Source organism: Vombatus ursinus, unplaced genomic scaffold (assembly GCF_900497805.2).
Source record: "Vombatus ursinus unplaced genomic scaffold, bare-nosed wombat genome assembly UNPS02014773.1, whole genome shotgun sequence".
Lineage (NCBI taxonomy): Eukaryota > Metazoa > Chordata > Mammalia > Diprotodontia > Vombatidae > Vombatus > Vombatus ursinus.
Window position 1 is genome coordinate 2,975,070 of NW_020954551.1, and position 25,711 is coordinate 3,000,780.

The 25,711-nt window shown below is 38.8% G+C and overlaps 1 protein-coding gene across 4 annotated transcripts in view; it reads left to right on the top strand.

Moving 5' to 3' along the window:
* Positions 1–25,711, top strand: part of SLMAP (sarcolemma associated protein) — a 165,877-nt gene that overhangs the window by 45,770 nt on the left and 94,396 nt on the right. For all 4 annotated transcript variants that reach the window (XM_027863757.1, XM_027863754.1, XM_027863756.1 and 1 more), the window contains exons 2-3: positions 17,830–17,977; positions 23,881–23,953. In XM_027863757.1, the coding sequence (XP_027719558.1) occupies positions 17,830–17,977; positions 23,881–23,953 (221 nt within the window). The remainder of the gene's footprint in view (positions 1–17,829; positions 17,978–23,880; positions 23,954–25,711) is intronic.

Below are 25,711 nucleotides of genomic sequence, written 5' to 3' on the forward strand. Positions count from 1 at the left end.
TTTCTTCTGTTGCCTATGTATATAGATTATTGTTATTTATAGTGATATTCATGGGGCAGTGGAACACTATTTTAAGACTTAAATGGTTCAGATTTCAGCTGTTACACTGATATTTATATGTCTATCAGTTATTTTCTGTTAAAGTAGCTAATGGGAAAAGAGTCTTAAAAATATAGAATGAATGAAAGACCTACATGTTATATTTTACATAGTGTGAGCCTTCCCCTCCCCCCCCAGATATGTCCCCTTCCATCTCCACTCAAATGAGCTTTCTCTTGCGACAAAAAAGGAACAGTCAAACAAAATCACTCATATCAGCTTTGTCTCACAGAGTATGCCGCTTTCTACACCCTTCGTTTTCTGTCTCTCTGGTGAATAAAATGAGGGGCATTTACTCATCTTGTTTCCGGGGCCCAAGATTAGTCCTTAAAATTACACCGTATTCAGTTTTACTGTCCTAATTCTGTATACTTCACTGTCATTAGTTTCCTTGAAAGAATTCTCAGAGAGGGAGCTTAAAAAACTTTGGATATATAATTCCATATATTTAAAAAAAAAAAAACTAACAAATATCCATTTATATATGTTTAAATACAAATATGCTGTTATGTATACACAATTCTAGTAAGAATGATTGCCAGTGTCCTGGCTATAGCCACAATAATAAACTCTGATTCCTTGGAATGAGTGGCACTCAGGTCCTCCCCCCCTGCCCAATTCTCTGCACCTAATTGGTTAGAGTTCTCCATGTTTAACCCTACCCAGATCCAATACATTGCTCTCTAGTCATGTTCTGAGCATCTGGCATGTCCCTCCTCCACTCTGACTCCAAAAGGGCACTCCAAATCCCTCCATGGGGCCCTGTGTTCCCTTCTTCCCTTCTCACTTTCCATTAATAACTCTGGGAACAGTACTCAAATCATCACTACCATTCCTGGAAAAGACATGTCAGTCACTCCATGCACCATCTCTGTTATTTCTGGGACTGTAACAGCTCTCTCTCGCTGTCTCTCCCTTGTTACATATTTATTTATTGTCTTCCCTTATTGCTAGTTTAGCATAATGCCCAACACATAAGCTCTTAGTATAAGCTTTTTCATTCATTCTTTCAGTGGTAGCACGAAAAGTGGTCTAAGAATTAAAGGTCAAGATGAGTATCAACAGGTGGGTGTCAGTGGAGGAATCAGAGAAAGCTGTAGAGGGGATGAAGTCTTGGAATTAAGCTTTGCAGTTTGAGGTGACTTCTTTGTGGTCAGAAGGAAGGTGGTAGGAATGAATGATGATGCTAAAAAGATAGGAAGAATGGAGATAGTACAGCCAAAGGGCTTTAGTCTTGTCTGTGATTGAATGCTATGGCATCTGCTAATTGCTGTAGGTTGTTTAAAAAAGAAAAGGTTTGGAGCAGTGGCTCTAGGGAAGGAGACATAGGAAATTCACAGTAGATCAACAGAAAGATCATTTGATAGCAACCAAAACTCAGCTGAGATTGCCTACTGTGAATTGTTAGTGGGTAGAATCACCTTCATTTTGCAATGTGGGTAATTTTTCCATGGGGAAATGATAAAACATGAACAGAAATTGCATGGATGAGAAGGTATGGAAGGATTCTAATTGATCTTGGTTGCTGGAGGGAGTAGCTATATACTTTGGATCTATGGTCTGTCTCCTCAATGTGGCGACTGTTTCCATTGGTACAAGCAGATGGCAGTTTATTCACAGTTCATTCTTTACACCTCTTGCCCATGCCCCTCTATGCAGCAGGGCACTGGAAGCTTTCCCTTGAGTCTTTTTAACATTTTGCGGTTACTAGGAAGGCAGTATCCAGACTGTCCATCTGTAATCACTCTTAGTCCATAACTCAGCACACCTCCTCCCTAGGTGTGTGTTTCTTAGAGTGTGTTTTTGATGCTGTTTCTTTTGGTTTAAATCAGTGGCTTTTTCCAGTTTTGTTCTTTCTAGTGTTTCTAACTTTTCTGTAAACCCTCTGGTACTGGGGTGTTAGGATCTGGATATGATAGGTCCATTGTACTGGACTGAAAAAAGTTTGTTAATATTGTTTTTACAAATTTTTTTATTTTATTTTACCCTCCCTCTATTTTCATCTTTAAAGGTCCTTGGGATAAATTTAGTTAGCTGGACACTTTCTAAACTGTCTTTAAATTTGTTTTACCCTCCACTGTTTGTTTGTGCTTTATAAGAAGACACTATTGGGCAGCTAAGTGGTGCAGTGGATATAGAGCACTGGCCCTGAAGTCAGGAGGACCTAAGTTCAAATCCGGCCTCAGACCAAACACTTGACACATACTAGCTGTGTGACCCTGGGTAAGTCACTTAACCCCAATTGCCTAAAAATAAAAAAAAAAATTAAAAATTAAGAAGACACTGTCATAATCATCAACCTTCTTAGTAAGATTTTACAGGTAAGTTTATATTCTAATTTGTTGTCTTTGGAAGCCATATCTCTCTGTAAGGGTGATGGAAGCATTTTCTAGGCTCTTTTGATCCCTGTGATATTTAATGTCCATTTGTTAGATTTATGGGTAGGTTTAGTTGATGTCATTTCATTTCTCTTATCAATTTCCCATTTTAGAAGTTTGTAAATTGTTTGTTTAAACAGTTCAAGGTTAAGTTGCTTAATTTGCATGACACTTGATTTGCATTCCATGTCAACAAATATTCCCCTCAGCCTAAGACAAAGTATAGCCATGTGACCATGGGCAAGTCACGTAAGCCTCAGTTTTCCGAATGGAGTCACAAGAATTGGACATGCCTGAAATGACTAAACAACAATAAAGTTTACGTTCTTAAGTTTTCTCATTTTTTAAAAAAACTAATTCAATCTAATCAGTCCTGGGTGGGGAGGGTGGAGATTATTGACATTATTTTCATGTCATATTTACATGGTCATTACATGTTGCAGTTCTTACGATATATCTGGAAAAAGATCATGAAAACAATTGCAGCTTATTATGCACAAAAAGGAAGATGAAGTGGGAGAGAAATTCTACACAGAATTTGATGAAACCCCATAAATCAGATCACCATACATTCTGATACTTGCTGACCTCAGTGAAAGGGTGGGAAAAGGTAACGATGGGAAGAAATACATGAGACATGGTTCAGGGAAAAATAATGAATGAGGCCAAGGACTTATAAACAAAAGCCTCATACTTCTGTATCATGAACACATTCTTTGAAAGAGAAGCAAGCCAGATGTGATGTTGCCTATCTGGAGTTCCTATGGCTGGCGAGGCTGAGGCTAGTGGATCACTTAAGTTTAGGAGATCTAAGCTGCAGTGGGGTGAAAACTGAACTGGTGGCTACAGTAAGCCTGGCACCAGTTCTCAAGTCCCCAGAAGTAAAGGGCAAAACAGCTACCTAAGGAGGGGCAAACCTGCCCAGGTTGGAAAAATGGAGCAGATTGAAGCTTCTTTGCCAATCAGTGTTGAAAATCTGGCTGGTGCGTGTCTGAGGTTAATTCCATTCTGGGAAAAATAGGAAGATACAGTTTAAAACAAACAAACAAAACCCCACAAGCTAGGTGCTGGAAATGCAAACACCAGCTCAAATATTATTTATTTTATTCTTTATAATGCTGACAGAGTTTTCACTGAATCAGCTGTGCTCAGTCAGATTATGGACTAGTATTTGTTGACCAGGATAGTTTCTGGGCCCTTTCTCCCTCCTTGATGTGAGGACTGCTGCATGTTACTTAAATTTCTGTAGGATCAATATTGTGTTGTTTATCCCTTTCACATTTTGGGGGTATTATTTGAACTAGTCTGTTTGTAGTTATTTTAATGCATGATGCTGAATTTTAGCATCTTGATATGGTCTTCTAGTTTTATTACCTGTGTGACCTTTGACAAGTTTGTGCCCCACCTATCCAAAGAGCTGATTCAAAAGCCTAGTCCCAGGGTCCTTTCCATCTCTGACATCTGGTATCTTATGTTGTAAGGGTCACTTCTGGCTCTGACAGTCTATGCTGTCATGTGCTCAGGCTCTTCCCAGATGTACCTTAAGATTGCTTCAGCCTCTAACATGATCCTTTGTCCCCAGAGGGCTCTCTGTGGTGGTCACAGAACCCTGTTGGGTTCCATGTCTTTTTATAAATGCTGCGATGAGTATCAACTGCCCTAGTAAAAGATGAAATATAGGAAAAGATTGGGGAGCTTAGTGACCTGAAAGCTTGGTATGAGTCAGCAGTGTGATATGGCAGCCTAATGTGAGACTAGTAACAGAAACAGGAAAAAGGAAGGGTAGACAAGCAGATGGTAGTGTGGTTCTCCATATGTAGTATAGGGGTGTTGTTGTGTGACTAAAATTGAGGCAGAGTAGACATCGTTAGCCTCTTTTCCCACCCACCCTTCTCCGAGGGAGACTTTTCCTCCTTAGGAGGAGAAGCAGGAGATTGAAGCCAGGAGCTTGGCCACTCTGCTCTCCTCAGAGAGAGGCGTAAACCAGGCTAGGCTTAATATCTGTCAGTTTGCTTAAATATTATTAGTCCAGAAGATCGGGTTCTCAGGTTCCAGTTGTGTCATGTCAGGCATTTCACAGACTTTCTGAGTTGGAAGGGACCTTTGGGACCATCTTGTCCACTCTATTTCCTGTCCAGCCTGAGGATTCCTTTGTTTCTTAATTCTAAACTGTACTTCGCACTTTTTTGCTCCCCTGATACCTGCCTTTGTGTGGAAGTCACCAGGTGTTGAAGTACATAGAAGATCTTATTGTTCTTTGTAGAACTTTTCTACCTCTGCATCTTACACAACAGTAAGGTACAACTATTTAATGTCTGTTTGCTTATTCTTTGTTTTTTGGGTTTTTTTTTTGGCTAGGTAATGGGGTTAAGTGACTTGCCCAGGGTCACACAGTTAGTAAGTGTTATGTGTGTGAGGCCGGATTTGAACTCAGGTCCTCCTGAATCCTGGGCTGGTGCTCCATCCACTGCGCCACCTAGCTGCCCCCACTTTTTGCTTACTCTTATCATGAGTGCTGCAAGGGGAGACGATGTTTCTTGTTGTCTTTAGGCACGTATACAATAAAATCAATTATGCCTTTTGCATATTTTTTGAGCCATTCTTCCATTGAGCTATGACTTCTTTGTGTCTTCTTTTATTTATAACAAGACTGCCAGTATTAATGTAGTTGACTTGCTTCAATGAAATATTAACTTGGTCACTAGACAGGGATCCTAGACTTAAAATTCAAACAGTCAATTTTTTTTGTTTGTTTCCTTGAGTAAGCAAGCATTTTTTAAGTACTTGTGGGCCAGGAGCTGTGGGTATGGAGAGAGGTAAAAACAAGGCCCCTGATCTCTAGGAGCTCACATTCTACTGGGGAAGATAACATGTAAATAACCATATACATACAAGATACTTATCATGTCAACGGAAGGAAATCTCCAGGGAAGGTACTAGCATTGGAGACAACTAGGAAAGGCCTCTTATATATAAAAGAAGAATTCAAAGGAAGCCAAGAGGTGAAGGTGAGGTGGGAGGGCATTCTAGGCATGGGGCACAGGCAATACAAAGGCGCAGATGGTATATAAAAGTGATGGAATATTCTTGTGCTTTAAGAAATGGAGGATGGGTTCAGAAAAACTTGAGAAGACATAAATGAACTGAAGCAAAATGAAGTGAGCAGAACCAGAAGTACAATTTACACTGTAGAAGCAATAATGTAAAGATAATTGATGTGAAAGACTTAATAACTCTGATCAACATAATGACCCAACACAGTTCTATGTTTAAACATGTTTAAACATGATTAAACATGCTGTCCACTTCCAAGTAGAAAGCTAATGCACACAGTGCAAATCGAATTCATTTTCTTCTCTGTATTTCTTTCTTTCTTTCTTTTTTTTTGACATATCTAATGGGCAAATTTGCTTTTCATGACTTCATATGTACATACATGCATATTACATACGCACAATATTTGTAATGGGTTGTGTTTTGCTTGCCACAGGGTGGGGGGTGAAGGAGATAATTTGAAACTGGAAATTAAATAAAATTGATTTTTTTAAAAAGAGCCATTATGGATCATCTAAGATCCAAACCTAGAAGCAGAGAATAATTCCAAAAAATCTACAAGCATAGCCTCAAAAGAAAAAATAGCTTGGGCACAAATTCAACTAGAATTCCTAGAAGAGATAAAGCAAAAAAAAAAAAAAAAAATTTAAAGAGCTTAAAAAATGGTAAAGGAAACGAGGGTGTTAAAGGAAAATAATTGGAAAAGAGTATGGATGAAAGACTTGAAACAATAAGAAATATTCAAAGTCAAAAGACTAAGAAAATAGAAGAAAGTGTGATGTATCTTGTAGCAGAAACAATTGACTTGGAAAAGAAATGAAGGAGGGATCATTTAAGAATAATTGCACAGGCGCAGCTGGGTGGTGCAGTGGATAGAGCACCGACCCTGAACTCAGGAGGACCTGAGTTCAAATCCGGCCTTAGACCAAACACTTGTCACTTACTAGTTGTGTGACCCTGGGCAAGTCACTTAACCCTAATTGCCTAAAAACAACAAAAAACAAACCAAAAAAAAAAGAATAATTGCACAACCTGAAAATCATGACCAAAAAAGAGCCCAGATATTATATTTTGAGAACTCATAGAAGAAAACTTTTCAAATCTTTTAGAACCTGAGAGAAAAATGAAAATAGAAAGAATCCACCAGTCACCTCCTAAAAACAAACCCCAAATAAAAACTCTGATGAACATTAATATAGTCAAAATCCAGAGCTTCCCAGTAAAATAAAAAATGCTGCAAACAGCCTTTGTATTGCCTGTGGCATGCCCTGAACTCAGAAGATGACAACATAGCACAAACTGCTACATCCAGAGCCTCAAAGAAAATAGTGAATTGGTCTCAGGCCCAAAAAGAATTCCTAGAAGGGCTCAAAAAGGATTTTAAAAATCAAATAAGAGAGGTAGAGAAAAAGTTGGGAAAAGAAATGAGAATGATGCAAGAAAATAATGAAAAAAGAGTCAACAGCTTGGTAAAGGAGGCATAAAAATTACTGAAGAAAATAACATCTTAAAAACCGCAATAGGACAAATGGTAAAAGAGGTACAAAAATCTATGGAAGGGAAGAATGCATTAAAAGCAGAATAGACCAAATGGAAAAGGAGGGACAAAAATTCGCTGAAGAGAAGAGCTCTTTTAAAAAGTAGACTTGGCCAAATGGAAAAGGAGATACAAGGGTTCAGTGAAGAAAATAATTCCTTAAAAATTAGAATTGGGCAAGTGGAAGCTAATGACTTCATGAGGCATCAGTAAGCAATAAAATAAAATCAAAAGAATGAAAAAAAAATAGAAGAAAATGTGAAATATTTCATTGGAAAAACAACTGACCTGGAGAATAGATCCAGGAGAGATCATTAAAGAATTTTGGACTACCTCAAAGCCATGGTCAAAAAAAGAGCTTAGATAGCATCTTTCAAGAAATTATCAAGGAAAGCTCCCCTCATATCCTAGAACAGAGAGTCGAATAGAAATCTACTGATCACGTCCTGAAAGAGATCCCAAAACAAATCGCCCCTCCCAATTTTATAGCCAAATTCTAGAGCTTCCAGGTCAAGGAGAAAATATTGCAAGCGGGCAGAAAGAAACAGCCCAACTATCGTGAAGCCACAGTCAGAATAACACAAAATTTAGCAGCTTACAGGTATCTTGGAATAATATTGTTTTTTGTTTTTTGGTTTTTTTCTGGTTAGTCAATAGGGGTAAGTGACTTGCGCAGGGTCACATAGCTAGTAAGTGTTTTTACATGTCTGAGGCCGGATTTGAACTCAGGTCCTCCTGAATCCAATGCCAGTGCTCTATCCACTGTACCACCTAGCTGCCCGTGGAATGATATTCTAGATGGCAAAAGATTATAACCAAGAATCACCTACCCACCAAAACTCAATATAATCCTTCAAGGTTAAAAATGGATATTTAATGAAATAGAGGACTTTCAGGCACTTTTAACATGACTCAAGAGAAGCATACAAAGCAAGTTTCTCTGATAGAGACCTCATTTCTCAAATGTATAGAGAACTGAGGCAAATTTATAAAAATAAGAGCCATTCCCCAATTGATGAATGGTCAAAGAATATGACAGTTTTCAGACAAAGAGATTTATCGATAGTCATGTGAAAAATACTCTAAATCACTATTGATTAGAGAAATGCAAATTTAACAACTCTGAGGTACCACCCTACACCTGTCAAATTGACTTATGTGATGGAAAAGGAAAATGGCAAATGTTGGAGGGGACATGGGAAATTTGAAACATTAATGCAGTGTTGGTGGAGTCATGAACTGATTCTACCCTTCTGGAGAGCAATTTGGAACTATGTCCAAAGGGGTATAAAACTATGAATAAATACTCTTTGACCCACTATTTATTTGACCTACTATAAATACCTAATAGATCACTATTAGGGCTATAACCCAAAGAGATAAAAAACAAAAAGGAAAGGACCTATAGGTATAAAAATGCTTGTGGCAGCTTGCAGTGGCAAAGAACTAGAAATTAAGGGGATGCCCGTCAATTAGGGAATGGCTGAACAAGTTGTGGTACATGATTATGATGTAATATAATACTATTGTATTATATGGAATACTATTGACGAGCAGGCTGATTTCAGAAAAACCTGGAAAGACTTACATGAATTAATGCATAGTGAAATGAGCAGAACCCAGGAGAACATTGTACACAGTAATAGCAACATTGCGTAATGATCAACTGTGACTGACTTAGCTATTCTCAGAAATACAGTGATCCAAGACAGTGCTGAAGGACTTATGATGAAAAATGCTATCCATCCCCAGAGAAAGAGCTGATGGAGTCTGGAAACAGATCAAAGTATACTTCTAAAAAGCTTCCTTTCTTTTTTTAAATCTGTGTTTTCTTTCACAACATGGAAATATGTTTTGCATGATTGCACATATATGTATAACATATCAAATTGCTTGTCTTCACAATGAGAGGGGAGGGAGGGACAGATTTTGGAATTCAAAAATTTAAAAAACAAATGTTAAAAATTGTTGTTACATGTAATTGAGGAAAAATAAAATATTTTATATATATATTATATCTATGGATGTATATATGTATGATGTATTTTAAAAGGTAGGCTGCAGTTAGATTGGGAAGGGCAGGACCAGCCAAACAATGAGGTTTGTGTTTTTGTCTGGAGGCACCCTTCTTGAGCAGGGAGATGAGTGGCTTGGTGTGAGACTTGTGCTTTAGGACAATCAGTTTGTCTTTTTAAATTAAATTTTATTTTTTTTTTCATTTGTCAAGAATTCTTTTTCCTTTTATACTCCCTTGTAACAAATAAACAAACCCTAACCCTAAATGCCTGTATTGACAAAATGTGTGTCTCATTATGAATATTAGTGTGTCACCTCCATCAGGAGGCAGGCTTCCTTCCTTCTCCTCATTCCTCTGGAATTGTGATTGACCATTGTATTCTTAGGTCTTTTTTTCATTGTAATAGCAGTTTGGAAGCCGTGTAGAGAATGGTTTGGAAAGCGAGACTTGAGACAGTGAAACCTTTTAGGAGGGTATTAGAAAGCCCAAGAGGCCTGAGCAAAACTCAGAGTTCAGATGGAGGGGTGACAGCTGTGTCTTGGATGAGGTTGAAGAGCAGCTTTAGAGAACCAGAGATAGGTGTACCAGCTCACCCCAGGAACTGGATCTGACACCTTTTTTTGGAGTTGAATTGATGTGGCCTTTGAAGTAGGCCTTGAGTGATGGGAAAGATTTCTGATTTGACGTGGCATCAGGAAAAGGCTTTTCCTTGAGGCCAGGGTAGGAAGAGTGTGGCTAAAGGTTTGCTCCACAGTTGGGAGAAGGCCAGGAACAATTCAGTTTCCAACCTTGCTCCACATTTCTGAGCAGGAGAGAGACGGAATCATTGTGTGTAATGAATTAGAGAAGGTGGGATCCATTAGGAGACTCCAAAATACTCACACTTTTCGAGTTCATCAGCCTTTCGATTTTCCCCTCGCCTTTTCTTTCCATCCCAGCTGAAAGACAAAGAAAAACCAAACACTGGTACCAAAGTGCAGCCAAGCAAAACAAGTTCTTGTGTGGACCATGTCCCAAAAATGTGTGTCTCATTCTACATCTTGAATAATTAGGAGGCTTTAGGAGTAATTTGTTGAGTGGTAATTGAAGGCTGCATCTATGGCGTGGTCTTGCCAGGTATTCCACATTAAGTGTTGTCTACATCTTGAGGAGGTGAAGGTAGTAACTCTTTTGAAAAGAGAGATGAAATTTTAGGATTGAGAGAAGGCTCTCTGGTTTGGGTTATTTTTAGAATAGAAACCTGACCATGGGGAAGGTGACTGGGAAATTAAAAGAAGGAGATGGATTGAGCAAAGTCTTCTCTGGGTCTGGATAGGGAAGGAGGGAGAGAACAGATGAAGAAACAAATGAGAATTTTTCTTTTAAACCTATTGGAGAAACTCAGAGAAGTTAAGACTTGTCAGTCACCCAGTGACCAAGTGTCAAAGGCAGACTCAGGCCTTCCTGACCGCACGCCAATCCTGGGGCCCTCTGTCTCCTAAAGCATCCCAGGACACAGAAGCGTCTTCCCGGGCTAGTGGGGTCGCTGTGAGGGTCTCACATCATCCAGGTCCGGACGTTCAACCTTACCTCCAACCTTAGCCCAGCACCTGGCACATAGTAGGCACTTAATAAATGTGTATTGGTTGATTGATTAATCTGCTGGGACTGAATCCAGTCCCTTCTGCTCTTGGGTCTTCAGGGGAGATGGGTCCCACTGGGCACATGGCATCTTAGGACCAGGAGGAAACTCATAAGCTGTCTGGTCCAATTCTTTCATTTTACAGAGGAAGAAACTGAGACCCAGAGAGGTTTTGGTTAAATAATAATATTGTTTAAATTCAAGATTGCCAGGCATGAATTGTATCTTAGAGTTGGAGAGTGATCGTCTAGTTAATTCCTTTCATTGTATTTTTAATGTGTCTGGATGCCTTTTGTTTTTACATCAGTGTCTTTTCCAGGTATTTTCTTCCTCTATCTAATCCCCCCTCCCCCCCCAGTAACAGTGTAATATTGTCACAAGGAAAAATAGTTCATCAGATACAGCTTGTGGAATGACTTCATGTGACACTGTATGGAATGCTTTGTCCCTATCGTTCTTCCCCTTTAGACACGTAATCCAGTCTCGGTGGCTGACCATATTACCTCTCTACTGGCTATTGGGATTTCCCTTTGTCATTGAGTTAATATTGAATGAGGCCAGGAATAGCTCTTCTGTCAAGCATTGTACTTTTCTCATGAATCCGTCATCTCTTCAAGCACCTCGTTTTCATCACTTTACCAGCAAATTTGTAGGGGAAAAAGTCTGTCAAAATTCATGCTTCCATTTCCTCACTTCACCCTTTTGCCTTTTGCATTCTGGCTTGCACTCTGTGGACCTTTGGCCCGGCCCCTGGGGTATGCCCCCACTCCCACGCCACTTGACTGATACCATTCTTTCTAAGGTTTCCTTTTGAAAAAATTTTTCTTCCCTTTTATTTTTTTATTACATTAATACATATTTATGGAATAAACCAAGCATTTCCATAATATAGTACAATAAAAAAGATGATTGTACATGAACCTACAAATCTATCATGCACAACTTGCTATTCCTTTCAAATATACAAAATTATCATGTAAATTTCTTTTTTTTTTTTCTCCTTTTTTCCTACCCTCCCTCTAGCCCGCCCTAGCTAGAGATGGCTACCATGTGATCTTAGGCAAGTCACTTAACCTCTGGCTGTCTTAGTTTCCTGAACTATAAAATGAGGATAATAATAACACCTATCTTGCAGGGTTGTGGTGAGGATCAAATGAGATAATATTTGTTAAGTGCTTAGCATGGTGCTTGGTACATGGTAAGTGCTGAATAAATCCTTGTTTCCTTCCTTCTTTTCCCATCTTTTTCCACATAGCTGTGAAAGTCTTCATTAAAGCACATATATGCCTGTGTCACTCTTCTGCCAAATTTAATGGCTCCCTTTCCATTTAGTGGCCACCTATCTGCCTACCCAATAATATACAGACTCCTCAGCCTGGCATCTCTTGTTCCCATGCCTTTGCGCTGGATGTCTCCCTTGCATAGAATGCCCCCTCATCTTCTGCTCTGCCTCTTAAAACCCTCCTCAAACAGATTGGACATGGTGGATGAGAGAGTGTGAGGAGTAGGGGATGATATCTAGGTTGCAAACCTGGTGATAGGGAGGATAGTGGTGTTCTCAATATTAAAAGGAAAATTAACAAGTGGGGTTATCCAGTTTGAAATGTTTAGTATGCATTTGAAGATGCAGAACGGAAGGTCAGGAGGAGGGATTAGAGTTAGATAAATAAATCTAAGAATCATTAGCCTAGAATGGATAAGTGAATCCACACAGGGCTGATAGATTGCTACGAAAAATAGTTTTGGATATGAAACTTCAAAAGAGGGCCTGGGACGGAGCTTTGGGAGACACCCATCATTAGCTGTAGGTGATGATATGTAGAATTTTATATTCAGATTTGTTTCTTAGGAATTTCTCATCTTTCCTGAACTGAGATTAAGAGTTTCATATTAGTTCTAGGCAACTTAAAGTGTAATCAACTCGATTGCTAACAGAGAGAATTCATGGTAATAATTTAACATGTATATTTCATTTTGAAATTGTTTTGTACTAAGATTTAAATTATAGAAATGTCTAATATGTGTGGTTAAAAAAAAAAGGCAAACAAAAAGTGTAATAGAGCTAGGGGCAACAAGAACTAGTATATATATTTTCTGATAGTATTAAACTGGAGCATTTCCCAGTTTGTCTTTGCATAGAACTGAGGTTTGTGTAAAATGTTATTGTCCTTTGAAAAAATGCATGCCTAAAACTGTAGCTAAAGCTTTTTTTTTTTCCTTTCTGTGGAAGAACGAACAAATTAAATTTACTCTTATTCTCCACTTAGAATATGGAAAGCCCCCAATTTAGGAATTTTTAATTTTTTTTTTTTACATTTTAATTTTTTAATTGTTTTTATTTTTAGGCAATTGGGGTTAAGTAATTTGCCCAGGGTCACACGGCTAGTAAGTGTCAAGTGTTTGGTCTGACGCCGGATTTGAACTCAGGTCCTCCTGACTTCAGGGCCGGTGCTCTATCCACTGCGCCACCTAGCTGCCCCACAATTTAGGAATTTTTTACTGCCAGAAACTACAGGGAATCTGAGATTAAAGACAGTGCATGTTGGCAAAATTACAGCAAATTTTAAATCTTATTTTCATCATAATGTTGGAGTCTGATTGTGAAGGGCTTTAAATCCCAGATTTAGGATTTTGCATTTTATTCTACAGAAAATAGCAAACCACTGAAGTTTTTTGAGTAAAGGAATGACATGGTTACAGCTATATTTTAGGAATATTAGTTTGGCAGCTATGTAATGAGTTGATTAAAGAGGAAAGAGAATGGAAGCAGACAGACTCATCAGGTTATTGAAATAATCTACCAGCAGTCATGAAGAGCAGAACTAGGATTGAAGCTGTGAGAGTGAAAAAGACAGGATGACTGGGAGTGAGATGAAGATAGGATTAATAAGATTTGACATTTGGTTATGAGGGATAAGAGAGAGTAATAATGTGTCAAGGGTCACATAGTTTGGGAAACTGAATGATTGTAAGATTGGTGTTGCCTTTGAGAAAAATGAGCAGGTTAGGAGGAGGGCTAGGTTTTGGAGTCACATTTTAGATGTGTTGGAGGTGATTATGAGACATCCAGATGGATACGTTCAACAGTTGGTGATGCAGGACTTAGTTCTGGAGAGAGATTTACCTTGGATGTTTATGTATTTGGGGGTTGTTTACGAGAGAAGGCAATATAAAATAATATTGCATTGTTACTAAGTGGAAGAGCTAGGATTTAAACCTTTCTGACTTAAATCTACACACTTTCCATTATACTGTGCTTCCTGCCCTCTTAATTTTTCACCGCATCTTTCTAGAGTGGATCTAGATCTGGAATGTATTCCATCTTTACCAGTTCCTCCTAGAATCCCTAATTTGCCTTATACTTGGGCTCAGCTGTCACTTTCTGCACGAGTCCTTTCCTGATTCCCCAGGTGCCAGTGGCCCTTTGAAATGACCTTTAAAAAATTTCCGATATGTTTTGTATATACCTGTTCTCTCCTCCAAGAAAATGTCAGCTTCAGAGCAGGAATCATTTTATTTTTTGTCTTTGTGACTTCAGCACCTAGCCTGGGTCAAAATTGGTGCTTAATAAATGTTTGTTAATTGATTGATAGAGCTAGGTAACTGCAGGTTGGGATTGCTCTCTTTGGCCATTTGATTGCAAAATGTCAAGTGTGAGTTTGATTTGGAGCTCGGAAGAAATTCTGGACTACCTGTTTCTTTATCTTCTCTCTTCACACAAAGAAGTAATTCTAGGACGTTCATTTCTTGACTTACTAGTTGAAGAGCTTTTAGACGGTTATAGCGAGTACATAGCTGGGCTTTCTGTGTATCTCAATAGCCTCTTGCTTTTATCACTTTGTCTGATTGTCTCTTGTTCCAGATGAAGAAACCCCTTTCACTAATGGAGACAGATGGAACTGTTCTGCAACCTTATAGTATTTTTAAAATACTTATCCATCTGTTTTGTTTTTTAATATCACCATCATTTCCCAATATATTCCTCCCCTACCCAGAAAAACATACCTCATTACAAAGAATTTTTTTAAAAGAAAAAATGTTCAGCAAACAACCATAAGACTTCAGATTTTAGTATCAAACAATAACGCTGATAATAAAAATTATACTGGTTTAAAAAACTTTATTAGGGAACAAAATAAAAATGAACCAGAAATAATTAAACTCAACATTCCAGTGTTTAATGAACTTGTGAGCCTAAATTGTAGGGGGAGGAACTCCCTATTTGACAAGAACTGCTGAGAAAATAGAGATTAGATTTAGGCCAACGCATTGTGTCATTTACCATACTAAGCTCAAAGTAGATGGATGGTATGAATATTCAGGATCATACCATTAAAAATGACAACAGGCCATCTGTGATGCTCATGGTTTAGCCTCTGAAGACAAGGTAAAGATGTGCCCTCTCATGTCTCTTCTTGAAGGCCAAGCTGGAGCATGAGAATTCCTGTGTTCATTTTCACTTTTTCTTGTCTTTCCATTTATACAGCATTGCAGGTGTTGTGCATGTTCTTTCCCTATTCCTGTTTAGTTCACTTGGCATCAGTACCTTTGAGTCTTTCCATACCTCCCTGTATACTCAGAGGTAACATATTCGTATTTAAATCTTAGTCCACAAATTTTCCAAGCTAAATATACAGATGAAGTTACAACTTCACCATTACTTACTGCTTAGCAAAGACATTCAGGAGTTGCTTAAACTTTTTTGTCAAGAATTAATGTGATAGAGTTTGTCTCTTCATTGCCTTTCTTTCTAGTGCACAGCCACCCTCACCCGGCCGTCCCATCTGTTGCTAGTCGTGTTGGAGGCAGCCCTAGTTATGTGGAACCAATCGGGGTGGTCCCTTTCTCTTCTCAGCGAGTAACAGAACCAGAGCACATTTTTCTAGAGAGGAATTGGACCACAGTCAACCACGGGATAAGCTACACTTTCTCCTTCCCTCCACCAATAGAGTGATCAGATTTCCCAAGTATAGAATTCTTTTTATGGATTCTTTATAGTAATTGTTTTATGGCACAGTAATATTCCATCACATTTCATATACCACAGTTTGTCTGCCCATTCTTCAGTTGATGAACATCTACTTTATTCCCAGTTTTTTGCTATGCAAAAAAAAAATGCTGTTAGTATTTTGCTGTATTTTCAATCTCTTTGACTCTCTTCCAAGGGATTATTTTATAGGGAGAAACAATAATAACAAATTTCATTTGGCAGAACAAAGGCCAGGAATCTCAAGAGAAATGATTTTTAAAAGTTAGAATGAAGGGGGATAGTAATGTTCCAACCTTAGAATATACTACAAAGCAATAATTATTTTTTAAAAAAATTATTTTTAGTTTTCAACATTCACTTCCACAAGATTTTGAGTTCCAAATTTTCTTCCCATTTCATCCCTCCGCCACCCCAAAATGACATGCATTCTGAATACCCCTTCCCCTAATCTGCCCACCCTTCTATCTCTCCCTCCCCTTCTCTTATCTCCTTCCCTTTCTGTTTTCCTGTAGGACAGGATAAATTTCTATATATAACAGGAATTATTAAAACTACTTGGTACTGCTTTTTAAAAAAACAAACAGTAAATCAGTAGAACAGACTATTAGGGATGGGAACCAGTGGCCTCGAGGCCACATGTGGCCCTCTCGGTCCTCAAGTGCAGCCCTTTGAATCCAAACTTCACAGGACAAATTTTGTTCTGCACCTGCTACAGTTGCATACACTATTAAAGGCATTGTCTTAACAGAGACTTAGCTAGGTAACAGCATTTTTTGATATTGATGGTTTGTTAATATTACCTGTTAACCTAAAATCTAAAAAAAAGTTTCCCTAATATCAAGAATAAAACATCACTTTGATTTATCCGAGAATATCCACTAAGAAAAGGTAGCCCAGAACGGGGTGGAAAGATGAAAGATGTGTCTGTCTTTCAAATCACTTGACTCCGGTAACTCTGATTCAACCCATTTTTGGCTTTTGTAGAGTAGTTGGACTCAGTGGTCTTGAAGATCTCTTCCAGCTATAAATTTGTGACCCTAAAATCTTCCAGTAGTGAGTTTGAGCTGATAATGTTAGCTAAAGCATGGCTGACATTGAAGCCCAGAGTCTTTTTCTGTGTGTGGTTTTTAGAACAATATTATATTCATCAGACTTTGTACCATGGGACTGAGGAGAAGTGATAGAATCATCAAATATCCTGGCTTACCACTTTTTAAAAAGGAGAGAGAGAGAGAGAGAGAGAGAGAGTGAGTGAGTGTGTGTGTGTGTGTGTGTATGTGAGAGAGTGAGTGAGAGAGAGAAAGAGAGAGTTGTATAAAAGCTTAGAGCTTTGAGAGTCCTTCAACTTCAGGATTAGATGATTTACAGGTGAATTCTAGCAAATATTCAAAGAACAATTAATTCTAATATAACACAGACTGTTTGGAGAAATAAAAAAGATGTGATTCCTTTTTTGGGGAGGGTTAGGCAGTGGGGTTAAGTGACTTGCGCAGGGTCACATAGCTAGTAAGGCCATATTTGAACTCAGGTCCTCCTGAATCCAGGGCCGGTGCTGTATCCAGTGTGTCACCTAGCTGCCCCTCAGATTTTTATGAGAGAATCCTTATTTTAAAAATTTAGTTATTTTAGTTAGTTATATCCTACTCTTTGTGACCCCATTTGGGATTTTCTTGGCAAGGATACTGGAATAGTTTGCCATTTCCTTTTTCAGCTCATTTTGTGGATGAGAAAACTGAGCTAAAAGGTTAAGTGAATTGTCCAGAGTCACACAGCTAATAAGTGTCTAAGGCCAGATTTGAACTCAGGAAGAGGAGTCTTCCTGACTTCAGGCCCAGTGCTCTATCCACGTTGCCACCTAGCATCTGGCTTCAGACACCTAACTATCTGTGTGACCCTGGGTAAGTCATTTAACTTTGTGTGCCTCAGTTTCCTCATCCGTAGAATGAGCTGGAGAAGGAAATGGCAAACCACTGCAGTATTTTTGCCCAGAAAACCGCGGTTCACAAAGAGTCTGGACATGACTGAAAAGATTGAGTAACAGCAACAAAACCAAAAATATGCAGATTTCTCCCACTGTAGACCTGTAGCTGTTATAGTTGTTACCATCCAAACCTTTTCATTTTGTTTTTGCAGTTTTATCTTCAAGACACTAAAAGTAGTAACGGTACCTTTATAAATAGCCAGAGATTGAGTCGAGGATCTGAAGAAAGTCCGCCATGTGAAATTCTTTCTGGTGACATTATCCAGTTTGGTGTAGATGTAACCGAAAACACCCGAAAAGGTAAGAGTATGGGTCCGGTGAGGTGGCTGGGTTATGCATTCTACATGCTGTGTGTTTAATAGCTTGGGCCTAGATCACTTTCTGAGAAGACTCCATTTGTCCAACACAACCAAAGTTCTCTTCCCTTGTCCTTGATGAATTTTTTGCCTGGCCAGGGAAGACAACCTGGTACGAACTAGCTTTGTGAAAATTGAAGGCTCTGGTGAATCCTAGGTTAAGAACACCCGATATGGGGCTTGATAAAGCAGTTGGTTGGCATTTCTTTGAATTCTTGCAGCGAAGTAAAAGTTAACTATCGTGTTTTTAAAGGAACTTAGAAGCTTCTCTTAGTTTACTGGACCCCTCATTCCTTACTAGGCTGAATTCCATTTGTTATTTCAGAGCAAACTGAGCAGAATTAATTAATGGAAAGAAGCAAAGTGTTTTTAATGAGAAACATGAGTTAGTGTCATTTCCTTCAACTCCCTTCCCAAGGCTATTTTATTAATCTCGTTTCAGTTATATTTTAGCTGTGTTATGGGATATTTCAGTAGTGAAGGCTAGCCTGGACACCTCGATATCATAAATAAAAAATATTTATATTGGAAAGGTAAATTTTGAGCAGCATGGTTGGCTGGTAGCCAGAAGAACTCCAGGGCTAGAATTACTTTTTTCTGTCTCTTGGAGCTCCTGAACCCCATCACTGCATAGACCTGCCCAATTAATTTTGAAGCATTGTGAGTGGGGTGTGTGTTAAAAGCACTAGCAGCAAAAAAGGTAAGGGCAGGGAGTAAATCCTTGCAAGCCCCTCTCTCCCCTTTAGTGTTCTCTCTTAGGTTAGATCTCTTTTGATGCCCTTAGAGTTTGTTTCATCTCCTCACTACCCCACTCCAGAGCTCCTTCTCACTGTTTCTCAACCCCCATCCTGTTATAGATCCGAGTGCCCAGATCTTAAACCTGAGATTTCTTTTTTAAAAAATGGCAAAAATGAATATTGCCTGAGCCCTTTGTGTACACACAGACACCATTAGAATCTGTGTAGAAACTTTACCTGCAGGGTTTGGGTTTAGATGAAAAGGGGGAGAAATGAGGAGGGAGGGTTTTTAAAGTCCATCATCTATTTCTTATTCTTCCTAATAATATAATAACAAACTTTGAAAGCCTTCGGCGGTGTTATTCTTCAGGGGAGAAGTTGGGAGATTCCTCTCTGTTCCTGTTGTGCAGTGGAATACAGACAAACCTTAGTTGCAAGTGCCCAAAGCAACAAATTGAAAGGAAAGTATGTGAGCTTGTACTTGGGGCTTCCAGAAAAGAATAAAGGGAGTGATTGGGCACCTTTAAAAGCCTGCCAGGGAATTTTTACTAGTAGGAGACTCTTATTTCATAAGACTTCCCTGTGTTCCTTACCTTTGACAAGATAAGAGTTCTTAGGGGCTCTGATCTGTTTTTTTGTTTCCTGTTCCCTCACTTGCCTGCAGTCTGGTGAATCCTAAGGCTCCCTTTCCAGAAGGTTTTTTAAATACCTAATATAAAAATGTGATTATAAAGGAAACAATTGTGTGGAGATAGGTATCAACAGATGAGGAAAAAGCAACACCTTTGATCTCTAGTTATTTTCCTCTTGTCCTCTTAGCCCAGCAATCTTTTACTTAGCTTCTCATTCCCCTAGCTTCTTTCTCAAGCCAAAGGGCCAGCACTAGTCTGGTTCCAGAGGGTTTCCCTGTGCTAGCTGATGAACACTTAGGAGGTGGAAGAGGTGCTTTTGGCATCCCAGTTGGAACTTTAATCACCTTTTTTTTGTAGAAACATTGCTATAGCTGGTGGTTCAAGGCAGTAGGACATTTAGCATAGTACTGTGCTTTGGGCACTTTATGGTTTAAATAGATTTTTGTGCACTGACTCATAACTTTACAATTTATTATAGGATTGTTTCTATAGGTAAATTTATTCTGATTTGTAGACTTTGGTAATACAAATCTATTCAGAAGTTAGAGTCCATCTCAGTAGGTTTTTTTTCCCTGTCTATAAAATTATGATTCCACATTATTAGTCTCTTGTGATTTTTGAGGGAGAATGACAGTGATCTTAGTAGAGTGCTACATACATGGGTATTCAGGTACATTCTACACAGATATTCAGTGGTACAATGGAAAGGATGCAGGGTATGGAGTCAGAGGGCCTAGTTTTGGAATCCCAGCTCTTAACACCTACTACCTTTCAACATGTTTTAACATTAGCAGTTCTTCTTGGTATAGAGGCAATTTTTTTGTGTGTGTGTATAGAAAATTGCTCTGTCATTGATAATATTGAAAACAGAGTGATGTACAAAGATATCTTCATGTATTACATAACAACTCAACAGATATTTAGTATCTAGGCCTTATGCTACGTGCATTTAATGGTGGCAGAATATCAAGTATCAATTTATGTTATATCTTTTTTTTTTCTTCAGTGAGGCAGTCGGGGTTAAGTGACTTGCCTAGGGTCACACAGCTACTAAGTGTCAAGTGTCTGAGGCCGTATTTGAACTCAGGTCCTCCTGACTACAAGGCCAGATATATTATATTTCGATTGTTCATTGAGCCCGAACATACAAATAAATGCAAAAAATGACATTAACTACCAAAAACTGATGCAAATTAGTTAGTGAACATTTGCTAAATGCCTGCCGTGTGCCAGACACTATACTAAGTGCTGGGGATATTAAAAGAGGCAAAAGACAGTTCTTACCTCAAAAAGTTTATAATCTAATGGGGGAGACAACATGTAAATAAATACATGCCAAGCAAGTTATGTACGGGATAAATAGGAAATAATAGGGAAGGCGGTGGGATTAGGAGGGATTAGGGAAGGCTTCCCATAGCAGGTGGGATTTTAGTTTGGATTTAAAGGTAGGCATGGAGGTCAGTAGTCAGAGTGGAGCAGAGAGAACATTCCTGGAATGAGAGATAACCAGAGAAAATGCCTGGAGCTGAAATGAGAGATACATTTATGTGTTCTTCACGGACTGTCCAGGAGGCCAGTGTCACTGGAATGAAGAGTACAAGTTGTTAAGGTGTAAGAAGACTGGAAAGGTAGGAGGGGACTAGGTGATGAAAGACTTTGGATGCCAAACTCAGCTTCTTGTATTTGATCCTGGGGGGTAGAGAGCCACTGGAGTTTATTGATTAGGGATAACGTGGTGTGACCTGTACTTTAGAAAAATCACTTTGAGAGCTGAATGGAGACTGGACTGGAGTTGGGAGAGCCTTGAGGGAGGCAGATCCATGAGCAACTATTGCTGTAGTTTAGGCTTGAGGTGTTGGGGGCCTTCACCACGGTGAGGACAGTGTCAGCGAAGAGAAGGGGGTATATCCTAGAGATGCTGCAAGGGGGAGCTCTATCAGCCTTGGCATCAGGTTGGATATGCGACTGAGAGATGATGAGGAGTCTAGGATGACTTCTAAGTTGTGAGCCTGAGGGCTTGGGAACATGGCGTTGCCCTCTGCAGTAACAGGGATGGTGGTCAGGGAGAGTTAAGGGGGAAGAAAATGAGTTCTGTTTGGGGTTCAGAGCTTTTTCTATTGAGTTCAGGATGTCTACTGGATATCCATTTTGAGATATCTAAAAGGCAGTTGATGAAGCAAGATTGGAGGTCAGCAGAGGGCTTTGGATAGGTTAGGTAAATTTGAGAGCTATCAGCATAGAGAGAGTAATTACATCCATGGGAGCTGATGAGATTACCGAGTGAAGTAATAGAGAGAGAAGAGAAGAATGACCAGGACAGAGCCATGTGGTATACCTCTGGTTAGAGAGTGAGATGTGGATGAGGGTATGGTAATAATGGAAACTGAGAAAGCATGGTTAGAGAGGTAGGAGGAGAACTGGGAGGGAAGGGGAGAGAGAGAGAGAGAGTCGTGAACCAAAAACTCAGAGAGAAGAGAGTCTAATGAAATAATTAAGCAACTCAAGCCTGAAAGAAGTAATACCTTATGTGAGATGATATTGGCAAGCTCTTTATCAATTGCTCATTGCTTTCACAAATGTTAATTAAGGCGGCCACCTTATTCTATAGATAATTTGAAGAAAAATAAGAGGCCATGGAGATGAAGAAGTACAAACATTCTTACCTATGAAAATTGAACCTTTGGAATACATTGAGTTGTACAAGTACATTTTGTATAATTCCAAATTCTAAAATGAGCGTTTGAAGAGTTAGAGTTTTATCTTGTCCCCTTGAAACAATTTGAGTTGAATAATTCTTGTAGCTAGCCACCTTCTCTTGGTGTCTTTAGTTATATTTGTACTTCTTAGTTATGTATGTTTCTTGAATTTATTTTAAACATTTTTTTTATGTATAACATTGATCTCCTAAAGTTTAAAGCTTATTTGACTTTTTCATGTTACTTTTAAAATGACAGAATATTGTGGAAGTTATAATGACCAGAAATTGCCAAGGATAACCAAATGTGCTTGTTTTTACCCCTGTCTCATGAAGGTCAGTAATAAAACTTTGTTGTTAAAGTCCAGGAATTTCAGTGCAGCCTTGAATTCTCTCCAGGAAGGCAGTGGGTTCTGCCGTAATTGATTCTAGTATTATCTTGTAGAATGTAAATTGTGGGTATTTGACTAAAAATAAATTAGAGATTTATGACTAGAAAACTATTCTCATAGCATCTGTGGATGTTTGTAAAGTGAAGAGTGTTGCCTCCTTTACATGAGATTTGTCACGGCCAAAAATAATTCCTTACTTGATCCTGGCTTTTAGCCTTTCCCAGCATAGCAAGACTGGTCCTTGGACAACAGGCATGTCATTTTACAGTTAGTGGACAGATTTGTAACTTGAAGCCTTTCTGGCTCCATAGCACCTTTGGGGATGTAGGATTTTCCCCAAGGTGTGCTGAGGCACTGGAGGATTCCCTTTAGTTGAGGGGGCATATTGGATTTGATCATTTTTACATTTTGATTATGGTGATGTCATGTGAGCTTGAGAAAGGTTTGGGTTTAGTGCCAGTGATTAAAAAACAGAAAATAATACCCCTTAATTCCCTTGCATCTAACTGACCATTATTTTGGATGCAGTGCTTAGTATGGATTTTTCACATGCTAGTTCTTTCCTTGGTTCTCCTATTCAGGCATTTCTTTGAGGGACAGATTATTTTTCTTTTTTAGCATTTTATCTTAGCATTTTATCATGCAGTACTTTGTATTATAGTTATTATTTGTATAAGGAACTTAATTTTTCCTGTTGAACTGTAAGCTTTTGGAAGTCAGGAAGTTGGCTCATTGCTTAGGAGGTGAACATCACATGGAACTGTGGTATTTAAAACTCATAAAAATGGGAAAAGGACCTACATGTACAAAAATATTTATAGCAGCTCTTTTTGTGGTGGCCAAGAATTGGAAATTGAGGGGTGTGCCCATCAATTGGGGAATGGCTGAAGTTGTGGTATATGAATGTAATGGAATACTATTGTGCTATAAGAAATGATGAGCAGGCAGACTTCAGAAAAACCTGGAAAGACTTGTATGGTCTGATGCTGAATGAAATGAGCAGAACCAGGAGAACGCTGCACACAGTAACAGCCACGTTGTGCAATGACTGACTTCATAGACATGATGGAAAATGCTGTCCACATCCAGAGAAAGAACTATGGAGTCTGAACGCAGACCGAAGCGTACTATTTGATCTCTTTTTTTCTTTTGTTGTTTTATTTCTTTCTTGTGGATCCTTCCTTTGGTTCTAATACTTCTTTACAACATGACTAACGTGAAAAAAAAACGTTTAAAAAAAAAAAAACACCACGTTTCGACACGTCCCCAAAGAGGACGGTGACTCCAGAGAACATTGTGTCACAGTTTTTTTTTTTTAAGTGATCTGAAATTTTGCTTCTTTTTAACCTACTCATTGTACTTTAAAATTTTTTTATTTTTATTATTTCTAGTTACCCATGGATGTATTGTTTCCACAATAAAACTTTTTCTACCAGATGGTATGGAAGCTCGACTACGGTCAGAGTAAGTATAGTTCTTTGATGATGATGATATTAATAGCTCAGATTGTAGTGCTTTACAATGTTCTTTCCCCACAACAACCCTGGGAAGTAGTGCCAGTATTATTATTCCCATTTTACCCATGAGGAAACTGAGATGTTGAAAGAGTAAACAGTTTGCCCAGAAGAAAACAGAGTTAATGTCAGAACAAGGACTCAGACACAGTTTTCCTGACTTGAAACACAGTGATGTTTCAAGGAATTGGGAATGTATGATCTAGAGAAGAGAAGATTTGCTAGGGCCCTTATAGCTGTCTTCAATTATGTGAATGGTTGTCACTTAGCAAGAAGATTATCCCTGTTGAACCTCAGATGGCTGGATGAGGAGCACTGAGTGGAAGGTACAGGGGGCGCATCTGCCTCACAGTTAGAGGGTCTGAAAGTGATACGGGCTCCTCCTCACTGGAGATCCTCAGGTACAGGCACGTGAGCTCAAGAGGAGATTCATGTTCAGCTCTGGGTTGGTCCAGATGGCTTCTGGATTCTTTTCTACTTCTGTGACTTGAGAGGTGAAGAGAAAAAAGAAAAGGTAAAAGGGGGAAGGAAAGGAGTCTTTCACAGACTGAGAAGAAGAAAAATAAGTGGGTGAAGCAGCTTGTCAACTGGAATTGGAGCCCCTCAAAGCTAGACCTTTTCTGGAATCGTTAAAAGACACAGAGGCCCTGAGTTGAGGCTGAACACTGGTGGTTCTTAAAGTGATCTGATCGCTCTTCAGTCATTTGCTTTGGACACACCATTAATGAATGTTTTTCCTTTTGCTGTATTATTTAGGAGATAGTTAGTATGGACCTAGCCCATAAGTGTAGCAAGGCAATGGTGACTTTATTTCTTGTGAGCAAAGTGATGGAAGATATTTTTACTTAAAGTAGAAATTTTTCCCACAGGCAAAAAGCTTCCTCATTTACTATTCTTAACAATTTGGGGTCCCACAAGTTCTGTAATGTTCAGACTTTATTTAACAGAATCACTTAATAAAATAAAATTTACCCATGGTTTAGCAAATTAGTGCTGTCTGGGCTGCCTTTGGCTTCTTTCTTGGTCCTCCTTGCCCCTTTGTTATACTTTCTCATATATTAGGCAGGTAAATATAATTTGGGGCTCATTTCCTCACTTTAAAAATGGGGATTATATACTTGCACAAATTATGCATGATAATTTCTACTCAATTCTATGAATATTAAAATTCAAGAATTTCAAGTTAAGTGGTGACTATGCTAGTGCTTTTCAATGTTTACTCTATGATTAGTTTAATCCATTATACTTTTAAAAACATTTCTCCCCACCCCCTCCACCCCCACCCTCACCTTGCACTTAGTATTCTGTGTATTTCAGTGCCCAGAAAAAAGTACAGCTGAACAGGTATAGAGCCACGTTTCCATGGCCATCACATTCAAAGCATCAGAGATGCTGATTTGTGTATGGGCGATGTTAGGAAGCAAGGAGAGGGAAGAAGAACAATTAATAAGTCAAGGAAGGAAGAGAAGAAGAAGAAAAAAAAAGATGCCAAGAAATGGAAAGGGAGAGAAGTGAGAAGGCCTTGGAGCAAGTGTTGAATCATTGGTGTGTTTATGATAGTTTGTGTTTTTATTAGGATGACTGAGTTAAATTTAAATAAGAAACATTAGATGGGGGGACCTTCCAGCTATGGCAGTGAGCGTCCCACCCCTCATGCTGTGCACAAACATGTTTATGGACATGCTTCCTATTTATACTTTAAAAAAAA